A 12518-nucleotide genomic window follows, 5' to 3' on the forward strand; every position below is an offset into this window, starting at 1 on the left:
CTACCTGTTGAAAATAATAGGTGAATTACTTACTCCTGGACTTGGAATCAGCAGGATCTGGCTTCAAATCCTGTTTTCAACACTCACTAGCTATGTGATCCTAGATGATCCTCAGTTTTTATTTGTAAAATGTCAATAATAATAGCACCTATTTCACAGAGTTACTATGAGGATCAAATGAGAAAATATATGTAAAGTACTTTGTACTTTAAATGCCTTAAATGTGGGAACTATTAGTATTTCTATTATTATTAATACCAACCTCTCAAGGCTGCTGAGAGGGGAGATGCTTTATAAACTTTTAAGTATTATAAAAAGTGAGTCATTGTCATTGTATGAAACTCATGAGCCCTGAGCTTTGGGAAAGGCACTAGGAGCTTTGGGGGTCAGTATTGTCGAGCTCATGAGGTCTCCATCCCCAGGGATAGCCCTAGTCATTGCTCACTCAATGCCCATGGAGATGAGGGATACGGCCACGACCAGCAAATCTAGGATGTTGAAGTAGTTGCGTAAGAAAGAGCCCTTGTGTAGGAAAGCGCCATAAGTTGTCATCTATGGAAGGAAAAAAAACCCAACACAACATTGAACCAAGGGGATGAAACAGATTTAACAAGATTTCTTACAATGCTGTCTTCTCTCTATAGACTGCCCACCTAGAAACCAACTTCTCAATAGTTCTTTTATAGATGGATTTTTTTTAACTAGATGGGGATATTGTGAAATGCCTAAAGGCAAACAATTAATTTACAATATAAATCAGAGCATGAAAAGTGCCCAAGATGGTTCAAAGTACTAGATGAATGTTGAAGAGAAAGAGAGAGAGATCATTTATAAGTGAGATAATCAAGGAAAATTTCATGAAAGAGTGGTTTTTGAGCTGAACTTTGAAGGACGGGTAGCATGCATCCATCACATCAGTGGTATTAAGCTTAAATAGAAACTAAATTGCATGTAAATGATTCCATCTTGATACAGAAAAACACATATTAACATTATGTTCTATTGTATTTTTATTTACTTTATTAAATATTTCCTCGTCATTTTAATCTGGTTTGGGCTTCATTTGAGAATGTTGCCAGATGTTCTGTTAGAAAGAGAAAGAAAGGCATCTGAAATGGAAATATCTGCATGGATAAAAGCAAAGAAGTGGGTACAGGAAGAATGGAGAATAGAATGTTTATAAGGGAGTAGTGGGAAGCAACAGAGCTTAGAAAAATAAGTTGACTCAGATCACAGAGGGCTTCAAATATTACACTAAGAAACTTGGTCTTTACTAAGTAGCCAAATGGGAACCATTAGTCCTGATATAAGGAAACGCTTTCTAATAATTAGAGGAATTTGTAAATAGAGTGGACTAACTTAGAATATAAGAAGTTAGTTTTTTTTTTTTTTTTTTTTTTTTTTTTTACTGGAAGACTTTAATTAGCTGTTGGAAGACTACCTGTTAGTTATGCTCTAGAGATCGTTTAAAGTATAGATTGGACTAGAAAACCACTGATGTCCTTTCTAAGTCCTAGAATAGAATTAGAGTGAACCTACCTAGTAGTGGCTCTGAGATCCTGAGCCATGAAATTTCCAGAATGAAAATTTATATCTCAAAAAATTAGAACTTGATTTATTGTTTCATTGATTATCTAGACATAAGAAAGTGATGGGCTAAAAATACAGATCAAAGTGTTGTGGACAACACTTTCCGCCACCTCCAAAATCTGATTGTTAAACATTTAAATAGCATATGCTTCCTGCAGTGGGTCTATGTCCATTTTCTTCTTTTCACTGTTTAGTATAAGCCTCTTGATAGATTGGTCAAAAAACTATGTAAATGATTTATTCCAAGTATTTCTTGTGGTACTAGTCTAGTATCATGCTCTGGATTTAGAAGGGTATTTTTCCCTCTTTTTTTGGACTATGTGATTTTACTGGGACTGGGAACGCCAAACGAGAAGACTTCTTTTGGCAATGAAGACTGGTATCTGGTCTACAATTTATAATCTAAGAGAGCTGCTGATGGCACTGAAAAAGTAAACTATTTGCCCAGGGTGAAACAACCAGTAGATATCAGAGGTGAGATCTGAATCCAAGCTTTCTTAATTTCAAGGCCAGATTTCTATTCACCCGATCAGCAGTGTCAAGCTCAAAGGGAAACTTAAGTACAATATGATTCCATATTGGTATAGAAAAACACATGTTAAAACTATATTATATTGTATTTTTATTTGATTTGTTAAATATTTCCTCGGCATTTTAATCTGGTTTGGGCCTCACTTGAGAGTGTTGCCAGATGTAGAGATACTTTTTTGACACCTCTGCACTCTACTGATATGCTTAAGAAATGCTGATGAATGCTTGATAAATGAAGGAATGAAAATATTTAGTAAAGCTAGTACTCCTTTTGACTTCAAAGGTTAACTCTTCATCTTTCCTTCAGGATATGAGGATGACATGACAAATTCTGTCACCTTTTTGAGAACTTGAGGAGGGCTTTCTTTTAACAGTTTGATAATGTCCCTTTGCTCTTGAACTTTGAAAAAAAATTAAAAAGTTTTAGACTATTAAAAACCTTCATACCCTCCTTGCTTTGTCTCCACTTATCTTTGCAGACTTAGCTCAATTACTGCCGGACGGGTATATTCTATACTCCAGCCAAGCTAAATGCCTAACTTTGCCTGGTCTTGGATCTTATGTTTTCCCATCTATGAATCTCTGATTGGGTCAGTCCTTCCAGGAATGTCTTTTCCTTTCATCTCTTCCTTTTGAGATCCAATTCATCTTTCAAGGTTTTAAGCTTTTCCTTGCTCCTTCCAGTAGAAGTGCTCTCTCCCTCTTCTGAAAGCCCAAAGAACTTTGAATCCTTTGGATGATACTTATATTATTTCTTGTACAGTAGTCATTTTAAGACATTTTTTCCCTTTCCTAATAGATTTCACATTCCTTTTTTTATCTTTGTATCTTTCACAGTAACTTTTATATAAATGTTTGCTAAATGAATGAATGACATTCAGCAGATGATGACTCAGAGAAGAGTCATATATATAGATGTAAACTTTTGGAAGCTGAGACCTAACAACATGGGGCATTCTGAAGGAGAAGCTTTCCTAGTTTTAGCTTACAAAGAACAAGAGATTTGGAACTATTCCAGTGATAATCAACCTTCAATATGTTAGAAACATGCTAGAGAGAGTGCAAATGAATATCATGCAGTATGCAAAAACTGGACTACAACTTACAAAGGTATTGTATTTTGCAACAAAGGGACTATACACGCACTCTGTACTCTGTCTCATGGGTTGTGAGAATATACAGATCCTATCCTCGTTCATCCATTCACCCATCCATTCATTTATTCATTCATTTACTTTTTTGTTCAGTAGAAATTCACTAAATACTCATTGTATGCAAAGTCCTTTGTGAATATAAACTAGATGTACTTTCTGCTTTCAAACAGCTTCCTGCCAATAACAGAAAGAGAGAAGGCAGGGGAGAGTATCATTTTTGTACTATTTTGCTGGGCTCATGCAACAAATGGGCTTCTCTTTGTACACTTTTGGAGGGTTATTGTTTTTTGTTCCTTAGGTGATAGGATACATTTTATTCATATGTGATGGTTACTTGGAATATTCCGATTATACAAGTGTGGGCCTGGGCTTATAGACTGATCAATGATGTTGGGTGGGAAGACTCTAGTGAAGCAATCCCAGTTCAGAAAAAGATCATCTGATCTGGGGACATGTAATGAGATGATGCTCTAGGGCAAGAGAGAATCATGATGGGCCAACTTAGACCTGGGACACTATAGCAAGGAAGAAAATGTAAGTATCCCCTAAGCAGGAATAGGATAATTTTCTTTCATTTGTCCTTCCAGTTACCTTTCCCTAGTGTATAGTTTGTGAAGTAATCTATTTCTATTTCTTTCATATATAAACAGTGGAAAATACATTCACTTTTGGGTTTGAAGTATATAGTAGAGAGGGGAAAGAGAGAGTAGATCCAGTGCATCTAGTTATGGTGACAGCAGCAAAAGCAATGGAAAAGATAATTAGGGGATGGATTTTATAGACATATGAACCTAGGGAACCAAGCAGATTCAAGGGTCAGGAAAGTTTGATATCAGAGACCAAGGAAATTTTAGAAAGTAGAGGAAATTAAAAGCACTGAAACCTATGTACAATTGTGTCTGGAGAAGTTCCAAGGTGTGTCTGACTTAATATGGTGAAAGACCCAGATAACTCTTCCATAGCCTGACTCTATTGGTTGCCTAGGCCATTGAATAAGAAATCCCTTTCCTGTGGCACTCAGGTTTTTTGATTTGGAAAGTTCCGTTTGTAGAAGGACCTTGGGAAAGATATACAGCTTTGGGGGCTGATTTGATCTTTCCTATTTCACTTACTAGTTGTATGACTCTGGGCAAAGTCATTTAATCTGTCTGTGCCTCAGTTTCTTGATAGGGAGAAGATTGGGCTTACTAGCTATCTAAGATCCTTCTGAATTTTAAATTTGTGACCTTATGGTAAACTTATGGCCAGAGACATAAACACTACTTGCTTTTTCCCCCCTAAGGAGTTATTCTAAAAATGCAAGGGGAAGTCTGGAAACCTTAGGCTGGGAGAAGCATGTAAGTCATTTGGCTTAAAAAGCCATGTGGGTAGATGGGGGTCCCTTGGGAGTCTTCTGGGATACTTACCTTGAGCACAATTTCGACAGTGAAGACAGAAGTGAAGGCAATGTCAAATTTGCTAAGGATCTGAGGTAGGGATGAAGGAGTAACATAGGAAGAGGAAAAGAAACCATTGAGAGTCAGTGAGGTAACAATGACATTATAACCACCATCAAAAAGCAAAATAAATTGAGAACCTATTTGTATTTAACTCTGTGCATGATATAGAGATTTTCAGGCAGACAAGATTGAATAGATACTCAGGAGTTCTTAACTTGGAGTTTTTGAACTTAAAAAATAAAAATGACTTTGAAAATTGTATTTCAAAATAAATGGTTTTCTTTGTGCTCCTATATATTTTATTTTATTTATTTACAAATATTATTCTGAGAAGAGGCCTGTAGGCTTCATTGGACTGTCCAAGAGGTCTAGGACACAAAAACTGTCAAAGGGCTCATGAGTTAAAAATCCAAGACCTGACACTAATAAGAAGTAGTAGATGCACAAAAAATTGAATCCTAAAATTTTAAACACATGCTCGCAGAGATGGAATAAATACTATTTTGTAGAAGTTGCAATCTAAGGTGATGGGATAAGGTGATGCCCTGGCAAGAGCATCGAACTGGGAATTAGGGACCCTGGATTCGATTACAAGCTAATTCACTGGAAAAGTCATTTTCCCTCTGAGCCTTGTCCTCCCTGATCAAATGAGGGGGCTGGACTATATGAACTAAGGTTCTTTCTAGCTCTAATATTCTATTATTTGACTAACTTAGTGGTCAAATAAAGGCTAGCACCTTTTAGAGGCTGTATGTGAAGGGACAAAGTAAGAGATATATCTGGGATTTTCTTTTGGGGAGGAGAGGCATCTGGCAGAAATCTTTGTCTCTGTTGTGATTAGTCTGGAAAGGCATTTTAGCAAAGGTGAAATCAGGAGTTGTTTGCAGTATGGTACCTGGAAGGATCACTATATTTAAATTAAGAGGATCTGAGTTCAAATTCTATCCATCACTTGTATGACTGATCAGGGTTTAATATTTCTGTACTCAGTTTCCTCATCTGCAAAATAAGAGATGCATCTCAAGTCCTTTCCCAATTTAGCTTTTTAATCCCACAATCCTATGAATGAGAAAAGGGAGAACAGGGAATAAACACAGTTATAGTTGTGTAATCCAGGATTATTGCTTACACTTCATAGAACTCATGAAGTGAGGGAAGGGGAGTAGGATCATAGTTACTATACCTCAAAAGATCCAAAAGAAGGTGATGATGTGTTAGATATTGAATGGTCGTGAATCTTGAGTCCAGCCATAGGCTAGAGAATATGGCCATAGGGAAAGCTATTTCCAGAATGCCATGAATGGCTGTGGGATAGGGATTTGAACATTCTGCTATTACCAGATGGCTAGGGATGGTCATGCCTGGTTTATATGAGGATAAATAAGCAGGGAAATAAGAGGTAGCTATCAGCCATTGCTAAGTAATATGGTAATTATCCCTGATATTTTTGTATAGCACCTCTCAATTAGGTGTGGATGGAGTGCCTGGAGTCAGTAATACTCATCTTCTTAAGTTAAATTTATTCTCAGTGCAAGTCATTTAATCCTGTTTGCCTCAGTTTTCTTATCTGTAAAATGAACTAGAGAAGGAAAGGGCAAACCACTCTAGTATCCTTGCCAAGAAAACTACAAATGGAATCATAAAGAGTTGACATGACTGAAAAGAATGGAACAGCAAAAAACTTTTCAGCTTCCAAAGCATTTTCAAAACATGTCATCTGTTTTGTTCCTCATCTCTTCATGAAGCACATTTTGTCATATCCATTTTACAGTTGAAGAAACTGAGACTCATAGAGACAAGGCCTCAGTTAAGTGACTTTCACTTCCTGTCTCCATGTCTGGAAATATCCTTTCTCTTTCCTTCTCCCTCTGAGAGCCCCTTTCTTTCCTTAAGACACAGCTCTAGCACTACCTTCTGTAGGAAGTCTTTCCTGATTTCCTCCCCAATTGCTAGAGCCCTCCCTCCAAAACTCACTTATATTTAATTATTTTGTATAGATTCTTAGTCATTAACTTTGTATTCTTACTGTAGATATGTTGTTATATGCTTGCTCCTCCCATTATAATAGGAACTTATCAAGTATAGGGTTTATTTCATTCTCTGTACTTGTGTCACTGGGTACCTAGAGCATAATGACTGGCATAGAGTAGGTGCTTAATAAGTATGTCTTATGCATGATTAAAGGATGTCTGACTCCAAGTCCAATTTTCTTTCCACTATAACCACACTACCTCTTGTTAGGAAATACATATGATTCATAGAGGGATGTAATATCTGGCACATAGTAGGTGCTTATTAAATATTTCTTGTCTAAGATAAAGGATTCCAATTCTCTTTCCACTACAACCACATTATCTCTTGTTATGAAATAAATAAGGTTCTTGGAGGAATATGACTGGCACACAGTAAGTCCTTAATAAATATTTCTTACCAAACACAGAAGATTTTTGATTCGAAGTCTAATGTTCCTTATACCACAACCATATTACCTCTTGCTATAAATTATAAGCACTGGGGAGAAGTTACAGCCAACAGAGTTAGGAAACAACAGAGTTAGGAGTATAAGGAAACACTTCCTAAGAAGAGCTGTTTAAAAGTAAAATGGGATCTTTTGGGAAGTAGTGAGTTTCCATTATTAGAAGTCTTTGAGAGGAAGCTTTAAGAACATGTCAGGGATATAGTCAAGAGGATTCCAGTAATCTCTAAGATGCCTCCTAGCTGTTTTTCTGTAATTCTATGACTCAACTTTCCTGGGGTTGGCCATGCCTTTGGGAATGGAATTTTCTGACAATCAGGCAAAGAGGAGGTGGGGAATAGGAGTTACCTTGTTCCTGAAGGATTCTGCCTCAATGGGATCCTCTGCTGCTAGGGAAATACTGCTAAGCAGAATGAAGAGCAGGATGAAGTTGGTAAACCAGGTAGCATTGACTATGCGGTGACACAGTACTCTGATCCTGGCAAAAGAAAAGGGAAGGAGGTGTTCTGATGAGTGTATGAAATGTGCCCATAACTATTCATTACAGATAAGTGGTAAAATTACAATTTCGGGTTGGAAGATCTTTTAACTCTACTCCCTTAATTTGCAAATTAGAAACTTGGATACTGAGATAATAAGTTATTTGTTCAACATTGCACATACAAATAGGCTGAATTTGAATTTGCATCCTCTGATTTAATATATAATATTCTTTCACCTGTTCACCATTAACAGAGGAGTTTCCACACTGAAAGTTTACCATACTGAGAAAACAAATTTAGTCTTTTCCCCCTCTACCAAAAAAACTTATAATGGACACCACCTACTTATTAGTAGGGCTGAAGATAAAAAATGAACTGGCTTCGGGCATGGGTACTGCTTTTTCTTTCAGCTGCAGCTCTGCCAAGGGGCGAGGCCGAGGACTCAGTGGGATCTCTGGTTCCTCTTCCTCATCGTCTCCTGTGTGGGATGAGAAGATTAGGGGGTTAGGAACAACTGAGGTCGGCATCCAGTGCTAAATCCTTTCCTGAGAATTCTGTTTGTTGTCCCTGGCTCCCTCAACTTCTCCAAGGTCATAGGATCATAGAGAAATAAAATATCAGACTCAGAAGAATGCAAGCTCCATGAAAGCAGGTACTGTTTTGTTTTTATCTTCATGGATCCAGCACTCAGTGCAGTCCCTTTATTATATAGTAAGCATGTAATAAATGTTGGTTGAATTGTATTGCGTTGAACTAGATGGGATCCCTAGATAGATAATTGTATGGATCCTTTTATTTGACTAAGGAGTAGACAGGGCACACACAGTGACCCAAGTTCTCTGGCTTCCAGTCCAATAGCTCCATCCTATCAGGCTTCAGAGGTCAAGCCCAGAAATATCATCTTTCATCTTAGGTCCCTCCCAGAAGCTAGTCCTTTTGGCCAGCATGACAATGTGGCAACTTGCCTAAAGTGAAGCAGAAAGATTTGACCAGAGGATCAAGTGTCAGGAGCTTCCCAGCCTAGCTAGCCTCCCTGACCTGCTGTCACCCCAACAGGGAAGAATGGTGCTAAATTGGCAAAGAAGACATTATAATGGGCACAGTCTCTGATGACGATGCTTAGGACTGGGGCCTGAAAGTGGAGCAGAAAGTTGTAGAACCTGTAAGAAACCTTTCACAGGATCTCTGCTCTGAGTCTTGGCAGAAACTTTATGATAAGATTGCCCCAGAACAGTCTTGGGGGAGGATCCTTGGCCTGCAAATCTGAAGATCTAAGCCCTGCCACAAACTACCTAATTCATTTAATTCCTCTAGCCCTTGGTCTTCTCATGTGTAAAAATAACAAGGGTGGACTAGCTCATGGGAAAAGTTTCTGTGGCGAGAGAGGGCATCTAATAAGTTCCCTAACTAGCAAAGTGAAGGAATTCATGAAACCTAACAAGTGAAGGACACACAAAGTCTAAAAAGCGGGGGGCAACAAACCCTAAAATTGGGGGCAATTAATGCTAAAATGGGGGTACAAATCCCCAAAGTGGGGAACATATAACTCCCCCAAAGTAGGGAGCATGCAAATTTTCCAAGGTGGGGGAGCATACAAATCCTAAAAAATGGGGGCACACAAAATCAATCAGAGGGGTGTTGATTTAGAACTGGAAGGAACTTAGAGGTCATTGAAACTAACTTTCTTACTTTACAGATAAAGAAACTAAGGGATAGAGAGGTAAAGATTAATCACCTAATATGTAGCAAGCTTTTTTCAGTTTGTGGGCCTCATGATCATTCACCACTTGTGGCCAATCCACTGGTGAGAACTCTGCACACTCTTGGAGAAGTTGGCCTTCAGATCAGATCTGGGGCCTAAAGTTTACTTGAAGCTCTTCTGGCATGGTAGAACCTGCTACGGTTTGGCTCTGAACTAACCTTCAAGTATCCAAATTGTCCTAATAATCCATATAAAAAGAACTAAATGGATGAAAAATGCCTATTGCACAATATGCAATTAGATGGTCAGTCCATTGAATTAGTACATTAATGCTCAAATTTAGGTTGGGGTTGTAGGGAGACTTGGAATTGAATAGGAAGAAGATCCCATAATGGGCAACATTTAGGCAATTGTACTTTACTTTCAATTTCCATCCCTTCCAGGGGCAAAATTCCATCTTTTTCACACAAACATTCTCCTGATAATACTCTGTGACCTACCCTCTCTGAGAAATTAAAAGTGTGGCTAATACAAAGGGCAATGGGTACACATAACCTGCAGTATATTTTCGGTGATTTTTGCTGTTGTTCAGCCATTCTAATCCTCCCTGCCTATGTGACTCCATTTGGCAGAGACACTAGAGTGGTTGGCCATTTCCTTCTCCAGCTCATTTTACAGATGAGGAAACTGAGGTAAACTGGGGCAAATGACTTGCCCAGGATCACAGAGCTAGTTAGTGTCTGAGAACTCAGGATTTGAACCCAGCACTCTATTCTACATCACCTAGCTGTTCAGTGATGGGCAGCTGGTAGGCTCTTGAGATGGAGTCGTGTAAGACAGACTGTTGAATGGCAGCTAAATAGCTCAGTGGATAGAGCATTAATACTGGAGTCAGGAAGACCTGAGTTAAAATCTGGTCTCAGACTTTTACTAGTTATATGATGTTGGGCAAGTCTCTTAACCCTGTTTGTCTTAATCTATGAGAGAAGGAAATGGAAAATCATTCCAAGAAAACCCCAAATGGAGCCATGAAAAGTCAAACAGAGCACAGCATGCACATCTTGATCCTTTTGACCTAATCTTCCTACTCTCTGACTGAGCTCTTGCAAGCTCAGTCCTTACCTGGAAAATCAGCTGATGGGTATGGATCCTTCACTTCATTGACATTGGATTCAAACTCATCCACTTTCAGCTGCAGAAAGAAAGAAAAAGGCAGTTTAGGATGGGTGGTGGAGATGTGATGGCTGTCCCTCTAGTAAACCATTGTCCAGCAGCTCCAGGGCTCTTAGATCAGTAGAATTTAGTGTAAGTTGAAGCAAAGATAGAGTAGAGTGAAGTCTGATTTTAGAGATGGGGAAACTCCTGGGGAAATAGTCAATTCTTCTTTCTTGGAAAGGAAGTGGCAAAACATACATCTGCCTGGACGGGTGGGGTGGGGCAAAGCCATCTGGACTTAGCCAGAATCCTCTCCCCAAAGCAGAGGACTGACCTACTTGAACTTTTGATGTCCCATGGCTTCCCAGAGATCTGAAAATGCTCCTAAATGCGGCCCTCACCTTGGCTGTGGTAGGGATGCCTTCTCCCTTGGCTTTCTGTTCTAACTTCTTGGCCAGAATCAACTTCTCTTCCTCAGACTTGTCTGGGAGACCCCTGAATGAGAAATCTCAGTAAGGTCATTCGGTAAACAAGCATTTGTACCATGTACCAGGCACAGCCGCAGGGATACAAAGAAAGGTAAAAACATTGAGCCTGCCTTCAAGAAGCTCACATTCTAATGGGTAAGGCCATGGCTAAATAACCATGTACACACAGCACATATACACATATATGTATATATACATACCATACACGTATGTGTGTACATGTGTATATATAGATATATGTATATCAATAAATTTACATATATATATATATATAGAGATAGATGTATACATAGATACAGATTGTGTATGTCTACAAATCTCCATATTTAGCTATTTATCCATTTATCTATCTTGGATGGATTGGAGTAGAGGCCAGCCTGAGGCTGAGAGATGATTAGGAGGCAATTGCAGTAGTGCAATTGCAACGTAATGAGGACCTGTAGTAGGTATGGGAGTACAGAGAGGGAGTTGTGTAGGAAGTGGTGTGAAGTTAGAAAAAACAAGACAGATTGGATATATTCAAAGCAGGTACAAGAGAGGGGTCAACGATAACATGGAAACCAGGAGGCTGAGTGGCCCTTGACAATAATAGCTCTGATTAGGACAGCCCCCCCAATTATGCTTGTGATGTCAAACCATGGACAAGACTTCTGGGGGTGGCCTCTGTAGGAATAGGGATATAGTATGTTGTGTCATTGGCAGCCAGGTTAGAAGAATGGCCTTGGTTAATGCCCTCCAACTCTCTTTGGGAGAAGGGACTTGTTTGAACATGAAACATAGACTCCCCAAAGAGTTTCCTTGTTGAATTGTGTCTATCTCAAGTAGTCACCCTACATATCCTCAAGAGCCAAATCTTGTTCTTTCGCCATTGCTTTTTATATACTCCCTTGTTTGCAGTGCCACAGTCACTACCTTAGTACAGACCATTATCACCTTGTAACTGGACTATTGCAATGGCTTCCTAACTAACCTCCCTGCTTCAATCCATTTTTTACTCAGCTGCCAAAGGACATTTCAAAATTGTAACTCTGATCCCATCATCCTTTTCTCCATCTTAATAAAACTCAAGTGGTCCCTATAACCTTTAGGGTCAACTATAAAATCCTCTCTTTTGCTTTTAAAACCCTTCACTGCACTACCTAATTGCCCCCTGCCTCACTAATTTTCTTAGAAGTTGCTCTCCTTCATGCTCTCTACAATTCTCTGGATTGCTTGCTGTTCCTTACATATGGCACCGTCTCCTGGCTCTTAGCCTTTTCATTGTTTAAGTCCCATGGTTGGAATGGTCTCCTCTTTCCCCTTCTCCTTCTTGATTTCCTTTAAGACTGAGCCCAAATTCCAGCTTCTGCAAGGCTGCTTTTGTCAATCTCCTCGATTCCCTCTCCTGCCTTACTTCCCTCCATATCACTTTCACTATATTTATTTTATTTATGGTTATTTGAATGTGTTGTCCCCTATTAAGCTTTAAGCTCTTGGAGGACAGTTTTTGCCATTCTTTGTA

General features: G+C 38.9%; 1 protein-coding gene across 1 annotated transcript in view; it reads right to left on the bottom strand.

The window, feature by feature from the left end:
- Positions 1–12518, bottom strand: part of CACNA1S (calcium voltage-gated channel subunit alpha1 S) — a 95166-nt gene that overhangs the window by 31809 nt on the left and 50839 nt on the right. The window contains exons 15-20 of the mRNA XM_074308739.1: positions 10931–11024; positions 10497–10566; positions 8018–8150; positions 7539–7668; positions 4682–4741; positions 446–552 (exon numbers count right to left, since the gene is read on the bottom strand). Coding sequence (XP_074164840.1) covers positions 446–552; positions 4682–4741; positions 7539–7668; positions 8018–8150; positions 10497–10566; positions 10931–11024 — 594 coding nt within the window. The remainder of the gene's footprint in view (positions 1–445; positions 553–4681; positions 4742–7538; positions 7669–8017; positions 8151–10496; positions 10567–10930; positions 11025–12518) is intronic.

The sequence above is a fragment of the Sminthopsis crassicaudata genome, chromosome 4 (genome assembly GCF_048593235.1).
Source record: "Sminthopsis crassicaudata isolate SCR6 chromosome 4, ASM4859323v1, whole genome shotgun sequence".
Taxonomy (NCBI): domain Eukaryota; kingdom Metazoa; phylum Chordata; class Mammalia; order Dasyuromorphia; family Dasyuridae; genus Sminthopsis; species Sminthopsis crassicaudata.